The sequence below is a fragment of the Notolepis coatsorum genome (assembly GCF_963971535.1).
Source record: "Notolepis coatsorum genome assembly, chromosome: 7".
In the NCBI taxonomy this organism is placed as follows: Eukaryota; Metazoa; Chordata; class Actinopteri; order Aulopiformes; family Paralepididae; genus Notolepis; species Notolepis coatsorum.
In genome coordinates this window covers 133,927,631-133,949,302 of record NC_140171.1, presented here as the reverse complement: position 1 = coordinate 133,949,302, position 21,672 = coordinate 133,927,631, and the positions used below count along the sequence as shown (strand labels likewise).

At 41.6% G+C, this 21,672-nt stretch overlaps 1 protein-coding gene across 1 annotated transcript in view; it reads left to right on the top strand.

Moving 5' to 3' along the window:
- Positions 1-6,768: 6,768 nt before the first annotated feature.
- The window catches only part of srp68 (signal recognition particle 68), a 34,094-nt gene continuing 19,190 nt past the window's right edge, over positions 6,769-21,672 (top strand). The window contains exons 1-6 of the mRNA XM_084317846.1: positions 6,769-6,908; positions 7,551-7,617; positions 8,139-8,252; positions 13,117-13,312; positions 17,606-17,688; positions 19,704-19,813. Of these exons, the coding sequence (XP_084173972.1) occupies positions 6,821-6,908; positions 7,551-7,617; positions 8,139-8,252; positions 13,117-13,312; positions 17,606-17,688; positions 19,704-19,813 (658 nt within the window). The 5' untranslated portion in view covers positions 6,769-6,820. The remainder of the gene's footprint in view (positions 6,909-7,550; positions 7,618-8,138; positions 8,253-13,116; positions 13,313-17,605; positions 17,689-19,703; positions 19,814-21,672) is intronic.

The window sequence follows — 21,672 nt, the reverse complement described above, 5'->3', positions numbered from 1 at the left end:
AAAGATATTGTCATTTGCAGTGAAATACTTTGTGCTGTGCTCCATACCATAATAACTTGGCTGTCTGATGGCAAGTCTCGCGAGAAGCATGCAGCTGCAGAGCCGCAGAGCCAGCAGCGCTCTCAGGGCCGCTCAGCAGCGCCACCCACCCAATGGCTGAATTGGAGTATTGCACTGTGCGGGCACAGCTGTGAGATCCGCGTGAGGCCAGAGGATGTACATACTGTATGAGTAAATTAACTATACTTTTGCTCACACAATATCTTGAATGAATGCGTTTATTTATTTCCAACATAAATTGAAAATAAATAATAATAAAAAACAATAAACGGATTAAAAAACAAACAAGTAGGAGGATGAAGTGTAAACGTATGTATTCCTACCCCCTTGATTGATTGATTGAAAACTTTATTAACAGATTGCAGAATGGGTACAATATACAGTACGGCTCAATACACACAATTGTTAAGGGGATGCAGACCAGAGAAAGACTTTCGTCTTGTTTACATCAGGGTCCATTTTCAATTCATCATAACATATGACATACATGACATACAGATACAGTATTCAGTATACCTTCACGCTCTATTATCTTATGCAACTCATATTCACTCCACAAACTGAAATATACATACATTGTTGAATGAACAGCCTGTTTCTTGAAGTTAGACTCTCCTCTAAATTGTAACCCCCCTCTCTATAACAGAATTTTTGGATGTTACCCGGGAGTGAATTGTTTCGTGCTTTAAACATGATTTGTGCGGTCTTAAATTCAGCCAAGTCCCAGAGTTTCATGGCATGTGATTAAAGAAATTGTGTGTTCCAGATATCCTACCTTATTGATAATCAAAATCAAATGTATTTGTAAGGCCCGACAACACACGTTAATGTCCCCATGGGCCAGGTAACGGTATACTTTTGCTATGCTATACACTACAGTCTATGTGATGTGGGTATGATGGTAATTAAGGAATGGTGAATATTATGTTTAATGTAAATATGTGTATACTGGATATGAACAGCAGTATTATAGGCCTACAGCAGTATTGTACAGCCAGCAATATTATACATTATTATACATGACTATTCTATGCAAGTAGGCTATGTCTAAGCTATTTTACAATATTATACAGAACTATGTGCAATTATGCATAAGACACTATATGTGGGTATGTCAGGTGGTCTTGTGGTCAAAGTTATGTCTGTGGAATCATATATGATGTGGCAAAAGTGATTCATATGGTGGTTAGGCTTGAGGGGGAGAGTGGAAAATAGGTAGGCTCGAGTTGCCCAAACTCATTGACGAGGAATTAGGGGAGATAAAGTATGCAAGAGTTTTGTGGGATGGGAACCTGGCCGTAGGGTGTGGTAGTGAGGAGCAGGTGGAGAGGGCTAGGAGGATGCGGAGCATTGGTGGGGTGGGTATACAGGAGGTGGTGAGAGTAGGGGAGAAGAGATGTAAGGGGGTGATAGCTGGGGTGCCGGTCGAGATGGACGTAGGGACGAGTTAAGGGAGGACAGGCGTAATGGCACAGTTAAGAGAGTAGAAAGGATGAAGAGGGGAGCGGATAGGATAGAGACGGAGACGGTAGTGATTGAGTTTGAGGGTGGGGTTGTTCCTAGGGAGGTGTTTGCAGGGCAAATGGTGTATAGGGTTAGGGAATTTGTTCAGAATCCTCTTAGGTGTTATAGGTGCCAGGAGTTTGGCCATATAGCTAACACGTGTAGGAAGGGGCAGAGGTGCGCTAGGTGTGGCGGGGAACATGACTATGGGAAGTGTGGAGAGGGAGTGAAGCCGTGGTGCTGTAGTTGTGGTGGGGAGCATAGTGTAGCGTTTAGGGGGTGTGAGGTGATGAAGAAGGAGTTCGAGGTGATGAAGAAGGAGGTCGCGGTTCGTAGAGTGAGAAGGGAGGGTAAGGTATCGTATGCTGAGGCGGTTAGCAGGGTAGGACAGGGAAGCCAAGAAAGGGTGCAGGGGGTTGGAGAAGGGCATTTTGCAGAGAGGGTAGAGCAGGAGGATAGAGAGAGGGTAAGGGAGGAGAAATTTGGTATTGTGGCCTTCGTGGCAGGGGTAGTTAATGGTCTGGCAGAGGCTAAGGGTAGAACAGATAGGGTAAAGATGATTGTTAGGATAGCGGTTCAACATTTGGGAATGGAAGGTCTGAAATGGGAGAAGGTGGTTAGGGAATTGAATGAGGGGGCTGTGAGGGATCAAGCAGCCCAGAATAAGATCGCAGGGGGCAAGGAGTGTCCCGAGCAGCATTAGCTGCACTCCAATGGACAATGTAGGGGATGACGGGTTCCAGTAGACTGCGGGAAAAGAAGAAGAAGAGCCCATCAAAAGAATTGCGGAGGGCAGTAATACCATAGATATATATGAGTAATACGACACAATGCGTCTACACTGCCGGAAATTCAAAAGAAGAAGAAGAAGAAGAACTCATTTTGTGCATTGTGGGAAAACATCCAGATGGGCGGTGTGAATGTGGAGAGACTGAAACTGTCGGGCATGTTTTCCTAGAATGTGAAAGGTATAGGAAAGAGAGGGAAATCTTTTAGAAAGGTCTGGTAGAGTTGGGAGTCTCTTCCTTCTCTCTTAAATCTTTCTTTGGCATGGATAATGAGAACCACCAGCTGATCACAGAGTCAGTGCTGACATTTCTGCACGCGTCAGAGTTGTATCAGAGGATATAGCGTTATTGTATTTATTAGTATTGGACAGGCAAGAGGAGCAGAGAAGAAGGAGATAGAGTCGATAGTCATGTGTTTTGAAGATGAGAAGAAGAAGAGGGTAAACAATCAAAAGTTGGTTTACCAGAGGCCTAACTATGGAAACCATACCACTAGCGTAGTATAAGAACTGAGGAGGGCAGTAATACACCTGCGGGAAATTCAAAAGAAGAAAGAAGAAGAAGAAGAAGAAGAAGAAGAAGAAGAAGAAGAAGAAGAAGAAGAAGAAGAAGAAGAAGAAGAAGAAGAAGAAGAAGAAGAAGAAGAAGAAGAAGAAGAAGAAGAAGAAGAAGAAGAAGAAGAGCTCATCAAAAGAACTGCGGAGGGCAGTAATACGCCACGATGCGTCTACACTGCCGGAAATTCTAAAGAAGAAGAAGATCTCATTGTGCATCTTGAAACGGTACTGAACTAGGGTGACCAGATGCAAAAAGTCCAAAAGTGGGACAACAGTAAGATTTTGGTGGGACAAAGTGGGACAACAGTACGATTTTGGTGGGACAAAGTGGGACAGATAGATAATGTAAATTTTTTTATTAGAATAACTGCCATGGTCTTCACTGAATAGATTTAAATCAAAGGTTAAAGGTTAAATCAAAATAAATACAAATTAAATACCACCTAACATCTGTTTTAAATATTCAAACGTCATCACTTGACAGGAATGTCTTGTGTTTGATATTCCCTGTTAACACAGAACTAGGGAAAACAGTGTAGTATAATACAAAAATAATAATACAAATAAATTGTGTTTCTATATTAGAATAACTGCCATGGTCTTCACCGAATAGATTTAAATCAAAGGTTAAAGGTTACCACAGTCGGCTGACCTGTATGAATGGGAGTGTTGTACTGTGTGATAGACACTTGTTATCTCAGCTGCAGTGACCTTGTCCGTCTGACTATCATTGTTTGGTTTAAAAAGAAACGTATCCATAGATCTGGATGTTTCTTTTTGGTGAGCCACTTTCAAGTGAGACTCACGTCCACTGTGGCGCTTCAAGTTGTATTCTCCTCCATGCGCAATTGAAAACGAACTATGACACAAAACACAGAAAGCCTGCTGCGGATTGCCTGCCATCTGCCTCACCCAGTCATGTGTCGTTTGCCAGTCTTGGTTGTAACTGCAGGTCCATTTCTTTTTACTGCTTTCCATCTTGAACTAGTTCGCTTGTAATGTTGTTGTGTTTTTTTTGACCAATCAGATTTGCGATATAAGGTAGCGTCACGACTCAGTCTCAGTCACGTCACAAGCAGGCAAGCAGCACGCTAAAGTACTATAACCAATCAGAGCAATGTGTGTGGACAAGAGGCGGGTTGCTACGTTTACTGTCTGTAGGGAGGGGCTTTTAGACGCATGTTTTTTTTGGCTTCGAAAAGAGGGACATCCTCTCAATATGAGGGACGCGGGACATTTGGTCAAATGGTGGGACAGTACAACCAAAAGGGGGACACCTGGTCACCCTACAGGCAATCCGCAGCAGGCTTTCTGTGTTTTGTGTCATAGTTCGTTTTCAATTGCGCATAACTGAACAGTACTGAACAGATAGACTAAACAACATAGATTGAAGCCTGCATTTCTCAACCAAGGTGCCTTGCCTACCGCTTTGCTGTGGAAAGACTACAGAGACTTGTTCCTGTTCCTGCAACTTGTTCCTGTTTGCGGACGACTCAGCCCTGCTGGTCTCTGACAAGAACAAGTTACAGGTTGAAAAAACCCTCAGCTCGGAACTAGGCAGAATCTGCATATGGCTCGCTGATAACAAACTATCATTACACATGGGCAAAACAGAGTCCATTCTCTTCGGTTCAAATAACAAACTCAGCAAGACCGACGGCTTCTCAGTTACAGTGGGTGACAATATTGTCACAAGGAAAGATGAAATTACCTACCTGGGTTCCATCCTAGAGGCTAATCTCTCCTGTGACAAAATGGCATCCAATGTAATAAAAAAAGTCAACCAACGAACTCGATTCTTGTACCGGATCTCCTCTCTGGTAAACAAGAACACCCTGAAGACTCTGGCAGGAGCACTCATTCAGGGGTACTACGACTATGCTTGCACCTCATGGTACCAAAGCACCTCAAAGGCGCTAAAAACAAAATTACAAACATCTCAAAACAAACTGGTCAGACTACTGCTTGACCTTACTCCTAGAACCCACCTCACCCCTGCCCACTTTGACAACCTAGGATGGCTTAGAGTAGACGACAGAGTACAACAACTTGCAATGGGCCTGGTCTACAAGATACACTACACGACCAAGGTACCCATGTACATGTCAAAATACTTCCCAAAGGTCAGTGAATACCACGATCACAACACCAGAGGGAGCTCCACAAATCATGTTAAACCCAGATTCGGCTCAAATAAGGGACTAAACACGTTTCGCAATTATGCCACATCAATGTGGAACGCCCTACCCAAAGCTGTAAAGGAATGTGGATCACTACCCACTTTCAAAACCTCTCTCAAGGGACACCTACGGGAGACTGCAATTCAACACTGGCCCCTGTAAATATCCTAACCCAACCCCCTCCAATGTACAGTCATTTACCTAGTATGGTTTTGTCAATAGTTCAATGTACAATTGTGTTTGTTTGTACAGTGTCTCCTCCCCCCCCCCCTCAATGTACAGTGTTACTTGTTTATACAGTGTGCCCCCCCCCCCCCCCCCCCAACCACCTCCAATGTAAATTACCCAGTATGGTTGTCAATATCCCAATGTACCCAACCCCCCCCACCCAACCTCCTCCAATGTACAGTTTCTACGTCAAATGTATATACTCCCTTTTCTTGACTCCTTCTGTATCACAAACAGTACTGTATTTGCAAATCTGGTATGTCATAAATGTATAGATGTAGCAGTACTGACTATCTGTATGTCATGTATGTCATATATGTCTATATGAATTGAAAATGGGGGACCCTGATGGAAACAAGACAAACGTCTTTCTCAGGTCTGCATCCCCTTAACAATTGTATGTATTGAGCCGTACTGTATTGTACCCATTCTGCAATCTGTTAAATAAAGTTTTCATTCATTCATTCATTCAGACAATACAGACCCTCTCCCACACTTTCACAATTTCCCGCGAGGAATTGTCTAGTTTTTTTTTTTTTTAATTATTATTTATTTTCAATTTATGTTCGAAATAAATAAACGCATTCATTCAAGATATCTGGCCTCGCGCGGATCTCACAGCTGTGCCCGCACAGTGCAATACTCCAATTCAGCCATTGGGTGAATGTGGAACGCCCTACCCAAAGCTGTAAAGGAATGTGAATCACTACCCACTTTCAAAAACACTCTCAAAAAACACCTACGGGAGACTGCAATTCGAAACTGGCCCCTGTAAATGTCCTAACACAACCCCCTCCAATGTACAGTAAATTACCATACAGGTCTTGTCAATATTCCAATGTACAGTTTTGTTTGTATAGTTGTACAGTGTCCCCCACCCACCCCTCCTACCCAACCCCCCCCCCACTCCTACACGACCCACCCCCCCCCCCCACCCACCCAACCACCTACAATGTACAGTCCCCCCCCCCCCCCCCACCTACCCAATCCAATGTACAGTTTCTACGCCAAATGTATATACTCTTTTTTTCTGGACTCTTTTTGTATCACAAACAGTACTGTATTTGCAAATCTGGTATGTCATAAATGTATAGATGTAGCAGTACTGTCTATCTGTATGTCATGTATATGTATGTCATATATGTTACGATGAATTGAAAATGGGGGACCCTGATGTAAACAAGACGAAAGTCTTTCTCTGGTCTGCATCCCCTTAATAATTGTATGTATTGAGCTGTACTGTACTGTACCCATTCTGCAATCTGTTAATAAAGTTTTCAATCAATCAATCAATCAGTCAGGTGGCGCTGCTGAGCGGCCCTCACAGCGCAGGCGGCCCTGAGAGCGCCGCTGGCTCTGCGGCTCTGCAGCTGCATACTATTGAGTCTCGCGAGCTTTGGGGTTTGATAATCTCCTCCCTCTACTGCATTGGGTGTACTTCCGGTGCATGTATGCGCCTGTTTCGTGCCGTTAGCATTTGGAGATATTATATCTATGTTTGGAGATGGCCGCAGACAAGCAAAACGAGGCGAAAATAGCCACACTAGACGACAATAAAGAAAATTCACCCTATCAAGGACTTGGACTGGAAAGTATCCTTTTTTTTTAAAAAACCCAGACCACAGCCTTATCCTGTGGTGTCTAATGTCTGCTAGCCAGACATGGCAACGTTAGCTCTCTTATGCTACGTGTCATAGTATTGCAAGCTTGCTCTTATCAATGGCTTGAACCTCTTGATTACCCTTTCAGACATTTTAAAATCTTTAACTAACCAATTAAGGATGTGGCGATTTGTATATTTGTTACGCAGATAACTGGAAGTGTCCATATACTATATAGCCTAGTATTAACCATATATTTATGTACATGTTGTTACAATTAGCTTTAAGCTGTGATTGATTGATTGAAAATTGTATTAACAGATTACAGAATGGGTACAATACAGTACAGCTCAATCTCAATACACACAATTGTTAAGGGGATGCAGACCAGATAAAGACATTTAGTCTTGTTTACATCATCAGGGTCCCCCATTTTCAATTTATCATAATCAATTCAATTCATAATCAATTCAATTCATTAATGTTGCCATTGATTAAAACGTGCATAATGAATGAACTTTCTATGGTCATTATAGATGTCTTTGTTATTTAGCTAACTGCAGCACTGTGTTCACCATATGGATAACTGTATTGTGGTAGATCAGGTTGTCCCTTAACAGTGAATTATTAAAGTCTTGCAAATCATCAAGGATTCACAGCAACAACATGGCTTGAGACATGGAGACTACCAGAGATACAGGTGAGATGTGCCCAGAAAAGGAGCTGCCTCTAATTTATCAATGGCTTAATTGACCAGTGCCTTTCTATATTGAATCACAAAGCCTGGTTTGTCTTTTTAGGCGAGCCATCACATTCTTTACCGTTCAGTGGTGTCTTTTACTTTGGACTAATATTACTCATCAGGGGAAACCGTGGCTCAGGAGGTAGAGCAGTTGTCTGGTAATCGGAAGGTTCCCGGTTCAATTCTGGCCACTCCTGGCAGCTCGTCAAAATGTCCTTGAGCATGACACATAACCCCCTAACTACTCTGACAAGCCTTCAGCTTTGTAAAGCTACTGTGAAAGACTGGCGTCCTGTCCAGGAGTTGCACATAAAGCTGTCTTGAGACTAAGTAGCTGACACCCGTCAAATAATGTAATATCCACAGATGGTTTATTGAATAATAGTTGCTATATTTAATTTTACTCATATCATATAGTCATATTTAGTGAAAAAGCATATTTAATCATAGCTTAATCATCTCCATGTTACTATCTCCAGGGGGTACTGTTCCCGCAGACTACGCCGTCTGCGTAAGACCCTGGGTTTCAAGATGGGCCACCGACACAAGTTCACCGGCAAGAAGGTTACCGTGGAGATGCTCTCCGACAACAGGTGAGGAAGGTATCTTGTCAGTAGTTTAGAAGGGTACAGGACTAAATGCTCTGACAAAAGGTGAGGAAGGTATCTCGTCAGTAGTTTAGAAGTAGGGGTGCACCGATGTATCGGTCGGGTATCGGTATCGGCCGATAAGTGCCTTGTTGACTGCAATCGGCCTATCGGCCGATAAGCTCGAATGTGCCGATGGCAGTAGCCGATAAATATCCATCAATTTGTGTAGCGTCAAGACAAAAAAAAGTTCACTCGCGACCTGCACAACGCCGTCCCCAGTCCCCCCCCCCCCCCACACACACACACACAAGCTACTGCATCAAAGTTACTACTTATGATTAACAAGGCATTCGTTTTGTGGCATTAACGTTATATAGTTAGTGTTACACGTTCAATAACATCAGCATATTATTATTCGAACGTAGCAAGCGTTCATACTAGCTCAGTTCTTTCCGTTGCTCACAGAGCCCTGAGTTTTACCCATTCTGCAATCTGTTAATAACGTTTTCAATCAGACACATGCAGGGTTAGAAAAAAAAATATAAATTCAAGGGCTTTTTTTGCCCCCCTTAATTGATTTTCGGGGGCTTTTTTTGTATTTCGGTGGCACAACATTTTTATAATGAAAATTAACATAAAGATTATAAAACATTGTTGACACTTTTTTTTTTACAGTCTTCGTCCCTATGTTTGATAACGTAATGTTAATGTCTCCATATATAGGGCTCTACGCTAACCTTTTTCCCAAGGAGCACATGTGCTCCTAAATAAAATGTTAATAAATTAAATCTAAATACAAATTTAGGAGCACACAGAAATTTAGGAGCACAGTGACAATTGTTCAAGTAACACACACACACACACGATGTGTGACATCATGGCTTGGTTTCATGTTTTGAGGTACCTTCAATTATCTGTAATTAATACATACATACTCTATCTAAATAGATTAAATATTATTGTCCCTGAGGGCAAGTTGTGTTGTCTTGATATATCTACAAATAGCAGACGAATAACCGGTTGCCTCTGGATCAATGAATGTCTAATATTGAATAATATTATTAGCTATTTTATTTTTAACATCCCTAATTCCAACAGTCAAGAGGCTTGTTTCAAATTGATACATGAAAAACCCCACACACGCAACGTTTGAGTATAGGCTAGGGGTGGGCGATATATCGAGTATACTCGATGTATCGCGGATTGTTCTACCCGAGATGTAGTACTGTACTATATCGCGAACATCGAGTATTAGTTTATATGGCCCGCGGCCGAGAGACACTCGCAGTGCTTTCCTCGAGAAGGGACGGCGGAGCTATAGGCTAACGTTAGTGTATTGGTCCCGAGTGTAGCAGGGACGGCGGAGCTATAGGCTAACATTAGTGTAGTCAGGGCTGTACAGTGCGATATAATGTTGCGGTTGTAATTTCATTAGACAGACCAGCGCGGACCTTTAATAACATGTCATTTAATTGACACGGGCAATGAGCTAACGGTAGCTGCTAACCAAGGTATCCATTAGGATTATGCTAAGCTAACTAGCGATAGCTGGAAAACGGTCAAAGCGGACTCCACAAGACTAGTTCCATTCGTGAGGAAAGGGGGTGGGTTATATTGACAACGCTTGACAACAGCAGTTTAAACATAACTTCATATTTATTGGTTATTCGTTTCTGTATATCATTCAATTTCCATCTCTGTGTGTCTCCATCTCCATCTCTTCCTGTTTACATTCGAGTGTGACGTCATCACCTACGGCAGCTTAGACGATCAAAACGCGAACCTAGAACAAAACCCGAGGGGGGGGCGCTGGCTCTCTTGTTCATTCTCGCCCTCTCTCTCTCTCTCGCTCTCGCTCTCGCTCTCTCTCGCTCTCTCTCGCTCTCTCTCGCTCTCTCTCTACATTCAATGATTTAAAGTAGCCAAACGTTACAGACAGTATAAATACTAACTGGATAGTTGATGATATAAACATTTAATTTCATAAATATTCTAAAATCATTAAGTCTGCTATAAGCCATTATACCTTTGTGTGTGATTATTATTTTCTCACAGTAGGGTGTGTATATATATGTGTGTGTGTGTTTTGCTAAAGTGGATAGAAAACACAGTACTGTGTAAAAGTCTTAGGCACCCAAGAGTTTTTATATAAATTGTCTTAGATGTAAATCTTTTTTATTAGTGTCAGTAGACTACTCTTAGTACATTTTCATTAAATTAAAAGCATCTTCATGGTTTAATAATGCAAACATATGTTGCAGGGACTTATTATAATCATCATATTGGCGTGACTGTATGCATCAAAGGGTTAAATCAAGCATTTTTAAGTGATTTAGAGGAAATGTCAAAATATTGCGATATATATCGTGTATCGCGATATGGCCAAAAAATATCGCGATATCATTTAGAGGCCATATCGCCCAGCCCTATAGGCTCTGGCCAGATCGATCAATGAAATACGTTGCACGCTCAGCGCTGTGGAATGAAGGAAATGCGCATCGGGATCGGATTTGGATGTTATTCTTTGGAGTTGTGTTACAAATGGAATGGTCTTTCCCCGCCGAACACAAGTTACTTAACGTTACACAGGTCGCGCTATGCAGATGCTTAGCTTGCTAACGTTAAGATAGCAGTGTAATGCTTGATGAAAGCAGAGCGCTCTGTCTGTGTTCGCATCCTCTCAAGTGCCTGTAACACGCAGCGGGCCCCGCCTCCCTCCCTCCCTCCTTGGAACAAACATTCCACCCAAAAACTGAATTTCAGTCCAGTTTCAATCTGAACTAGTATTAACAGCGGAGCTGTTTTGTAATATTCACTCGTCTCGTACACTGCAAGTAAATGATTTTTCCGGTTCGCAGTCGCACACACACATATTATTAGGGGCAAATACGAGGGAAATGCTCGCACTGTAGAGCATATATATAATTATATATATAATTATTAAACTGTCGGGGGGGCTTTTCTTGCCCCCCTTAACTGATTTTCGAGGGCATTTGGTCAATTTTCGAGGGCATTTTGCCCCAAGCCCCCGTTAATTTTTAACCCTGGACACATGTAAAAAAGTAAAAAGTAAAGTAAAAGTAAAAAATGGATACGCGCTTGCCGATTGGTGGTAACAGCAGAGGCGGGTGCAAGCGGTGTGTGACGTAATTGGCAGAATCGACTGTCAATCAAAATTTCATTGGTTGAGACAATAGTATCTAGCTGCAGCCCAGCAGGTAGACCATGCTGGGAGAACTAGTATCTAGCTGCAGCCCTGCAGAACATACTGGGAGAGAGATAGTGCTATTTCTTGATGTTTCCTTTTTTTAAGTAAGTAAAGAGGCCTATGTTCATATCGGTGAGCACAATTTGTAACACAAATATACAGTAGTTTCATAAAAAAAAAAAAAAATATTACAAAAAAAAATAATACTACAAAAGAAAATAATATTTTAAAAAGATTTGTTGCCACAAATATCGGTATCGGCCGATTGTGTTAGTTGAACAATCGGTATCGGTGGCACATTTTCATATCGGTGCATCCCTATTTAGAAGGGTACGGGACTAAATGCTCTGACAACAGGTGAGGAAGGTATCTTGTCAGTAGTTTAGAAGGGTACAGGATAGGGGTGTCAAGGTACACATATCCGTACCGAACCGTTTCAGTGTGTACCGTACCGAACGGCTGTGTAGTGTACCGAACGAATACAACGGTATGTTAACCACTGACGACCGCCCACCGGGGGCTGTTTTTTTCACAATCTAATATAATTATTATAAAAAAATAAATTACAAGTCTATTATTAATTTCAATATAGAATATTCGTTGACAGCCCTACAAGTACAATTAGTTACTGCACACTACATCACCCCTGAGTGGAACATGGAAAGCCAAGCTTTCCCCCACTGTACCAAAAACCCGTACCGAACCTTGACTTCAAAACCGAGGTACGTACCGTACCGTGGTTTTTGTGTACTGTTTGTTACACCCCTGGTACAGGACTAAATGTACTGATGGGGCAGTGAGCAGGATGGTACCAGGCACCTGCACTGATTACCATTGTTTCCATTTAAAGGGGACCTATTGTGAAAATGGCTTTTCCTGTGATTTGCATTGTTTTTGCAGAGTGAGGGGTTGTCTCAAAAGAAATGTGAAAATGTGAAATATGTGCAATGTGAGGCTGATAGAGTAGGAAGGCAGGCGAGGGGGTCGTTCTTGACATCGTCTCTCAATAGAGAAACTATGTTGCGCATACGGTAGTTTGAAGGTCGAATCTACAAATTTTGCATAGTTGATGACAGAAGTGTACTCTTCTTTGTGTTTATTGGTGGATCGCAAACCAACTAGGTGCATCACCTACTGTATCACAGTGTGTAGATAATAGCAAGTGTACTCTGGTACAGAACAACATTACTAATGTGAAAGCTGGGGGAGGCGGGGCAATCGTACTCAAGCACAGTACAAAGCAATCGTACCTAATATGAAAATGCCCTCAAGTATTTGCCTACTTTTTGAGGACATTTTATCTGACTGTTGCGTGGTCGCCCCATTAGTTTGAATTGCAGCTGGGAGAGCTACAGCTAACTTGGAAGGTTGACGATATCTGGAATTATCCTTTCATGTTCCTTTTCTTACGTATATTGTGAAAGGAAATGAACCCTTTCACTGCTGCGCTACCAAACGGTTAACCCTTTTCACTGCGATAATACACAGAAGGTTAACCCTTTCATTGCCACATGACAGCCGGTTAACCGTTGGTTGTGTGATAGTAAAGGGTTAACCTTCTGTCGTGTGGCAGTGAAAGGGTTAAGGAATATGAATGCCTTGTGAAAGGAATATGAATGCCTAAATGGATAACCCAACTGTCCTCCCTCCCTCCCCCAGGTATCTGTTGCTGGTTCTGATGGAGGCGGAGCGGGCGTGGAGCTATGCCATGCAGCTGAAGCTCGAGGCCAACACGGAGCCCCGTAAGCGTTTCCACCTACTGGCGAGGCTGCGGAAGGCTGCCAAGCATGGCGAGCGGCTGGAGAAGCTGTGTGAGAGTCCGCGTGTCGATGCCAAGACCAAGCTGGAGGCACAGGTATATACACCAGCCCGTCCTCGCTTTAAACCCTTTCACTACCACACTACAGAAGGTTAACCTTTCACTACAGAGACGGTTAACCGTCTGTAGTGTGGTAGTGAAAGGGTTAACCTTCTGTAGTGTGGTAGTGAAAGGGTTAACCCTTTGTCGTGTGGCAGTGAAGGGGTTAACCTGTGTTGTCGCAGTGAAAGGGTTAAGATATGTGAATAAACCTTGCCGTCAAGCTCCTCCTACTCGCAGACCGTGTGGTTCAAGCAGTGCCCGGCAACTAGGGGTGTAACGGTACACAAAAAACACGGTTCGGTACGTACCTCGGTTTTGAAGTCACGGTTCGGTACGGGTTTTCAGTACAGTGGGGGAAGGTTTGGCTTTCCATGTTCCACTCAGGGGTGATGTAGTGTGCAGTAACTAATTATACTTGTAGGGCGGTCAACGAATATTCTATATTGAAATTGATAATCGACTCGTTAAAAAAAAAGTGGTGGAGCTGGGGAGGAGGAGGAGTGCACCTGTGACCCCCGTTTCCATCAGGGGAGTCGATGTGGACAGGGTTGAAGAGTAAAAAATACCTCGTTGTGCACATCGACAACAAACTGAACGGGTCAAAACACGCAGAGGCACTGTAAAGAAGGGCCAGAGCCGACTCTACTCCCTCAGAAGGCTGAGATCCTTCAATGTCTGTACAAGGATGTTGAGGATGTTCTGAGTCGGTGGTGGCGGGCGCCTTCTTGTACGCTGTGACCTGCTGGGGCAGCGGACTGAGAGCAGGGGACACAAACAGGCTGGATAAGCTGGTCAGGAAGGCCAGTAGCGTGGTTGGGGTGGAGCTGGACTCCCTAGCGAGGGTGGCGGAGAGGAGGAGCCTTGCTAAGCTCCAGGCCATCAGGGAAAACCCCTCCCACCCACTATACACAGACTTGGCTGACAGGAGGAGCATGTTCAGTGCTATGCTCACACTACCTAAATGCAGCACTGAACGGCACAGGAAGTCCATTCCAACAGCCATCAGACTATACAATGCATCCAGGGACCGAAACTAGAGAGCGCCACCCGCCATTTGCGCTCAGTTTTTACGTTTGGCGCCTCCCACTGAGACGTCTGAGCGCCGTGTGACGGGCAATCAAATAGTCATGTGAAAACCGAAAATCATGATCCAATTCTTTAGCGGAGTTCTCACTCGCTGTCTCAGCAGACATGAAGCGCGCACCGCGCACCCCCTCCCCACCTGTTTCTGTATGCCTGCATGTAAACAGAGGCTATTGCCTCCGAGTCACCGTGACGTTAGTTAGCACTGCTGCTCCTACCCCTGTATGCCTGCATGTAAACAGAGGCTATTGCCTCACCGTGACGTTAGTCTAGTCAGTGTGGGACCTTCGTGAGATAACGTTAGCTACCGTTACAAAATGACCCAGTCAACTAATCACTTAGTTTAATACACGAGGCATTGTGTAACGTTATCCAGCCGGCTAGCTACGGATAGCTCCCGACATCAACAAATCCTCCAGCAATAGTCCAGTGCATAATACCTCCGTTGGCTAGGTAACTAGTCACTACGAAATGTCGCAGTAAACTAAATAGTTCACTGAGGCGTTGTCCCAACGCCATCCAGCAGTAGCTACAGATAGCTCTTGGCATCAATGTCCTACAACAACAACATGCTTATTCGAGTCCCTGGTTTACATCGCATGAGTGAGGGCTGCTGACTAGGGTCCAGGTGCAGCGCCGGAGAATTCTTTTGCATGCTGAATGTAGCGTTTAGGGTCCAGCTGCACCCCCGGAGAATCCTTGCTGGAGCTGGAGGCCACTCGAGTATACACACAGACAGTGGAGCTGTTTGCAGACAGCGAGGTGGCGATGTCTCGCAGATAACACAATCACAAGTATGATTATATAATATATATATTTTATAAAAAAAAAATCTATATAAAATAATAATAATAAAAAATTTTATCAAAAAAAAGTTGGCGGGTAAGAAATATGCTTGGCGGGTAGATTCTTCCCATCTACCCGCCACTGGCCGGTGAGTCAAAAAGTTAATTTCGCTCCCTGAATGCATCACTGTGCCTCACTGCATCACTGAGCACAGAGTGACAGTTACCATCTTCCTGGACTCTTACTTTTGAAACAGCACTGTGCAATACTACACCTACTGTAGTGACCTCAGTATATTTTACTGTATTTATTTACTGTATATTTTATTCCATTTTTATTCAATTTTATTCTACTCTTATTCTACTCTTAGGCAATTTGATTTGTTTTGTTATTCTTATTCATGACCTGTTCTGTCTAAATGTTTAATGTTGAGCGATTTGCAGTGTCAAATTTCCCTCTGGATAATAAAAGTATTTCTATTCTATTAACACACCGTTATATAAGCCGCCGGGTCGAAAAATGGGGAGCTTATAGTCCGAAAATTACGGTACTTTGATGTGGGGAAAAAGCGACGTGCACAAGAAATAATCCAGGGTTTATTAATTGGATTTGATGGAAATGCCAGTTGATGATGGAGACAGAGGCAGCACAGAGGAGAGAATACGATGTGGCAAAAGAGGCCTCATTGAACATAATTTCGCCTGCACCCTGCTTTTTGGATATTGGATAGCCCCGCTTTCCAGATCTGGCACAGATGGCACGCAGGTACTTGTCTGCCCCATCCACAAGCACAGACGGTGACTAATTTATTTATTTTCAGTTATTGTATATATATATATATATATTAACTCAATCAGCGCCAGAGGGCGCTGTGTACTGTGTTGGTTAAAAGGCCACCGCTTTAAAGTATAGGAATACGTGGCGGTGTTTGCAGAGTATCGAGTATCTATCGTTCAATTTGTGAAAAAGAAATAATTTTTTCATCCATACATTCCTGTTTTATATGTTTTCTGTTTTGGCCAATAATTTTCATTTCTGTGCAATGCATCCCTAGTTATAGCCATAAGTAATATATTTATGTATTATGTCTGTAACAAATGGGTTCATATATTACATATTCAAACAATGTAGACTGTTTACGTCTTCAGAAAATACAATATGTCATGACATGAGTGTTATAGAAAATCTGGCACAGCTCTTTGACCACAGTTGTCATTAATTGTCTCTTTAATATTTGCCAAAACCAAATGGGCTGAGTGATGCGTACGAAATATACATATTGCTACGGGAACACGTGAGTCCTTTACGTTATTATTTGACGTGGCCATTACGTACCCATTGTACTTTTTCTGAGGAGAGTGTGTTGGGTCTAACAGGCATCGCCAACACACACACCAACAACCGCGGACTCTCTCACAGGCACAGCTGATCAAATAAAAAAAAGAAACATACTTTTCCGGACTGACCATCTGAGCTCCTCTCCAGTTGAACTGCTACTATGTTTAAATCCAAATAATCCTCTGCCATTGTTGTAACATGGATCTGTTCTCTATAGTCTTCAGTCTCGTGAAGTTAAATCCTCTCTACAAGTGAAACTGAAATTTAGGTCAAGTTGTTAAAGGGGCAGTAGGCAATTAATTTACTCAGTGGATGCCTGAACACAGAATGACACCAGTATCACTGACTACCACGGCAAGCCTATAGAAAACGATTATATTTAATAATAATAATTATAATACTGTAATTATCATAAATATATAATAATAATTATAAATATTTTGTTTCTGTTGTATCAAACCGTAACCACAATACCGAGGTACGTACCCAACCGTGGCTTCTGTGTACCGTTACACCCCTAATACTGACGCAACTAAGTTGGGTGAAAGTACAGCTCACTCGGTTGCATCTTGACTGAAGTCTAGATCAGCACAGGTTTGTTTTCACTCTGAAAAGAGATCGACCACTAACCAAGGTTCGCACAAGGTGCTTGAAGTGCTTAAAAAAAATCAAGGCCTGGAATTCCTGGAAAACGGCTAATTATTTTAAAAGGTGCTTAAAAAGTCTTTGAAATTCAAATCAACCATTTGCATTGAATGTTTTGTTCATCCATGATCAAATTGTTCTGAATCAAGAAATCGAAAATGTTTTGGTTCTGTTTTAATAAAATCTGACTAGTTGCTGTCTCGCTCGCTCCAACTGCTTTTCTTCATTTATTCGCGTGTGATGCTCTAGCTTGCTCTAGCTGGCAAGCAGGCCAAGAAGATGCTTAAAAAAAAGCATTTAAAAGTGATTTGTATCCTTAGAGTGACATCCTTGAACATTTTAAATAGTGCTTGTGGAAAGTACTTAAAAGACCTTGAATTTCATTTTGCACAATGTCTGTGGGAACCCTGACTAACCAGAGATCATTGATTTCAGGCCTACAGATCCTACCTGTCTGGTATGGTGCAGTTTGAGCTGCAGGAGTGGAAGCCCGCCATGGAGGCTTTCAACAAGTGCAAGTGAGTTAGACCATATCGGACCCTATGCTCTGACCTTGTGTGTAGGGTTGGGTACCGTTCACATTTGAACCGATACCGGTACTAGGGGTGGGAATCGCCAGAGACCTCACGATACGATACTATCGCGATATGTGCGCCACGATACGATAGTATCGCGATACTAAATATATCGCGATACGCTGAGTATTGCGATTTTATTATTATTATTATTTTTTTATCTAATTTAATTTATTACCTTTTTTCAACTGCAAAGTAAAACTGTCAACATGTTTTATCTAATAAAATAAAGTTCAGTCTGTTCATCTCACTTCAATCATTTTTATTGCTGAACATGGTATTTTCTCAAGCAGACAGATGTAAACACTGTAATCTGTGTTGCATGTACCTGACAAACTGAACTGTTTGTATTACAGTCATATTCCAACTTAACTGAATGCACATGTGTGTGTGTGTGGACTACTGTACTATTACAGGTATTGAAATGAACAATGCAACTTCCTTATACAAATGTTCTGAATTTCTTTGATTTTTTATGAATAATTAAGTAAGTATCGCCACGCAAAGTATCGCGATACTACTACGTATCGATTCCCCCCCCCCCCCCCCCACCCCTAACTGGTACCAGTTCCTGTAATTCGTTATCGGTACCCAACGGTACCTTTTTCTGTAATACTTATAATTTATTATTATTTTTTTTAAATGATTGCAGTTGTAAAAAAATAACCTTCTCAATTTCAAATTTAGAACATTTTGTTATTTATTGTTGTAACACAACCCCACAAAATAAATCGCATGATCATGTATTGTGTTTTTAAATGATTAAATATCAACATTATCTGGCCATCTTCAGTAAATATGATCACACTCCTCTGACCTCGTCTGGTCTTTCCAAAGACCCAAGAGATGGGACAGTAATATATATATATATTTGTGGAAAAGGCTCCCTCTTGTCTAGTATATTACACTCTTATAATAAACAAGTAAAGATACCGAAATTTGGTACAGATTGATGTAGCATGAATTGGTACTCGGTAGTACTGATGTAATTCAGCCGGTACTATTAAAAGTACAGAGTTCGGTACCCAACCCTACTCGTGTGGGGGATTGTGTGTATGTGTAACTTGGACTGGAGGGATAATGCTAAAAGATGTAACTTGTGTACATTGGCAATAATGTAATGTTCTACTTCTATTATAACACTGTAAGAATATTAAGTGAGTTTGACTATCGGGTTTGAGTTTGATCTGAACGTATGCAATAGTTAGCATGTTATCATAACGCTGTATGAACATTAAGTAATTCCCATTGTGACACAAACGGTCCTCAAATGGGGCCCAATTGGATAAACGAAAACAGAGGAACTTAACAAAAGTGCATAACCTAGTGCATAAATGGCCATAACGTTTAGACAAGTTTGTACAGTCCTCATAAAATGTGTTGCATATATCAAGTAGACATACTTGTGCTTCAATGCTGCTGCTACCCTGAACCTTTCACTGCTGCTTATAGCTTTCATGTCCAGCTGTAACCAGTTTTATGATGACCAAATATATAGACGTTGTCAAGATTCAAGATTCAAGACGTTTATTTGTCACATACAGGGCATACAGTGAGATTGTGCAATAATACAATAGTAAATAAAATAAGTAGAAGATAATAAAATAGACATGATAAAATAGACATGTTAAAGTCCTGAGATAAATGCAATACACTGTTGGCTACAAATTAAGGCACTGGGTCCTATGTACACTACTATACAATATACAGTTTTTACTCCATATCCTTATGCTATACTTGCTATTTCTAAACTATACTATACAAGAACCACAACAGTTCTTTCCTTAAAGTGACCTTTTTTTCCTTGTTCCTTTAAAGTGTCCTGTCTAATTCGTCAGTTATGACCCTATGGCCTATGGTTATGGCCTATGACTATTCAAGCTGGTATATTTTATCAGGTTTACAAACCTCTATTCTGTTCTCTCCTTTCTCTCTCTCATGTAATGTCTGCCCATCAGGACCATCTATGAGAAGCTGGCCAGTGCTTTCACTGAAGAGCTAGCAGTGCTGTACAATCAGCGCGTGGACGAGATCTCACCTAATATCCGCTACTGTGCTTACAATATCGGTGAATATCTCTCACACACACACAAATTAACAGCACAATACATAATATGCAGCTATTTCAGACACCCATGTATTTAGGCATTTGAGTTTCTGTTTTCATGCAAGCATGTGTGTCAGAGTAGCTCTGTATTCCCCTCTTGGTTGTCCGATAGATGTTTGTCCTCCCATGTTTGAATGTTGCCTTAAACACATTCATATAACGCATAACAAACGCACCTTAAAAAAAGGGTGTCCCCATTTAATGTTTTGCAAAACCTTTGAGTTGAAGATTTGGTCAATGGCATGACCATTTTAACCCTTTCACTACAGGAGGTTAACCTTTTTTTTTTTTAATTTTTTCCCCATTTGTGCACTCAGTAAGCTAAGCTATGGGGGTAGATTTCTATCAAAAATAAACAAACGCAAAAGTAGAATCCACAATTGTAAAAACGATCCACACACACACTTCTCAATCTGTGTTTCATAAATCATAAAAACACGCTTGATCTGCTTAGATTTACGTACGGAATTCTAAAAACACGCTTGATCTGCTTAGATTTACATACGGAATTCTAAGGACACGCTTGATCTGTTTGGAGTTACGTACAGAATTTTGAGACAAATATTTCACTGTTTTCCCTGTGTGGATTTGTGTGTGAAGCTTCTTCTTCGGCGCTACCGAATATAACAAATACCGTAATTCCTCTAATAGTAACCCCGGCTTGTATTTGTTTCAAATGTAGCGGGTACCAGGCTTGTATTAGGAGGAGGCATGTATAAGAGGGAGGCCTATATTTCAAATTTTCAAACGGATCATAATGAATAAATCAACATTTTGTGTCAGTTTGAACCCAGTAAAATGTACTGGGTTCATTTATTGAAACCAAGTACTGTATGAAATAGTAAACAGTGCAATTACAGGTAGTCACTGGTCATTTCAACGTTTTCAAAGTGAAATCAAGTAACTAGCTCAGTATGCAGCTCAGTATATTAGTAACCCGGCTTGTATTAGGAGGTCGGCTTATAATTGCTTAGCTCAAGAGCACACCCGGCCATTAATAGAGACCCGGCTTGTATTTGATTACCGGTTACTATTAGAGGAATTACGGTAAACGATGGGATTAGAAACTACTAGGGCTGTCCCCGACTAAGGATTTGGATGGTCGACTATGATTGGCCAAAATTTGCCGTTAGTCGACTATCCATTTGCGCTGTGGGGAGTGTTTAATGTCTGAAGGAGTCGACTGAAGGCTTCTTGTCCTCTGCAAAAGCATGCAATTAATCCACTGATGGATACATCTTGATATTTGTCTAGTGTGTTCATTAGATGGGTGAAATCCTCTTTCAGTGCCTCTGTGCCTGTTTTCGTAGGCAGTTAGCCTCTGCTATGCGTGCCATTAGCGTTAGCCACGCTTCTAGGCCTCTTTTCTTTTGGAAAGAATGATAAAAAAATTTTATTAAAAAAGATTATTATATTTATTTTTATTTATTTTTTACTATTCGACTAAGAGGTTGGTTAGTCGACTACGGCTCCTTTCGTCCGATTAGTCGACTAATCGACTAATAGGAGTCAGCCCTAGAAACTACAAGGCTAAATTAATTCAGAATGCAGTTTGTTGAAATGTGGTGGCCGGACAAGATTTTTGTAATAATTTCTGTATCAAATATGAAAGATATGAATAATATATTACTTTGAGCATACCGACAAACTATATTCATCATAAACCCATTCAAGTACATTTTCAGACGGAATTGTTTTATTACTATCACTATAATTATCATAACTTTTGAACAATAAATTATATTTCTAATCTGTCAGCTGTTCTATATTGCCCCCATAATTGTCTATATCCCATACCCTCCAAGTTTCCTGCTAGCTTG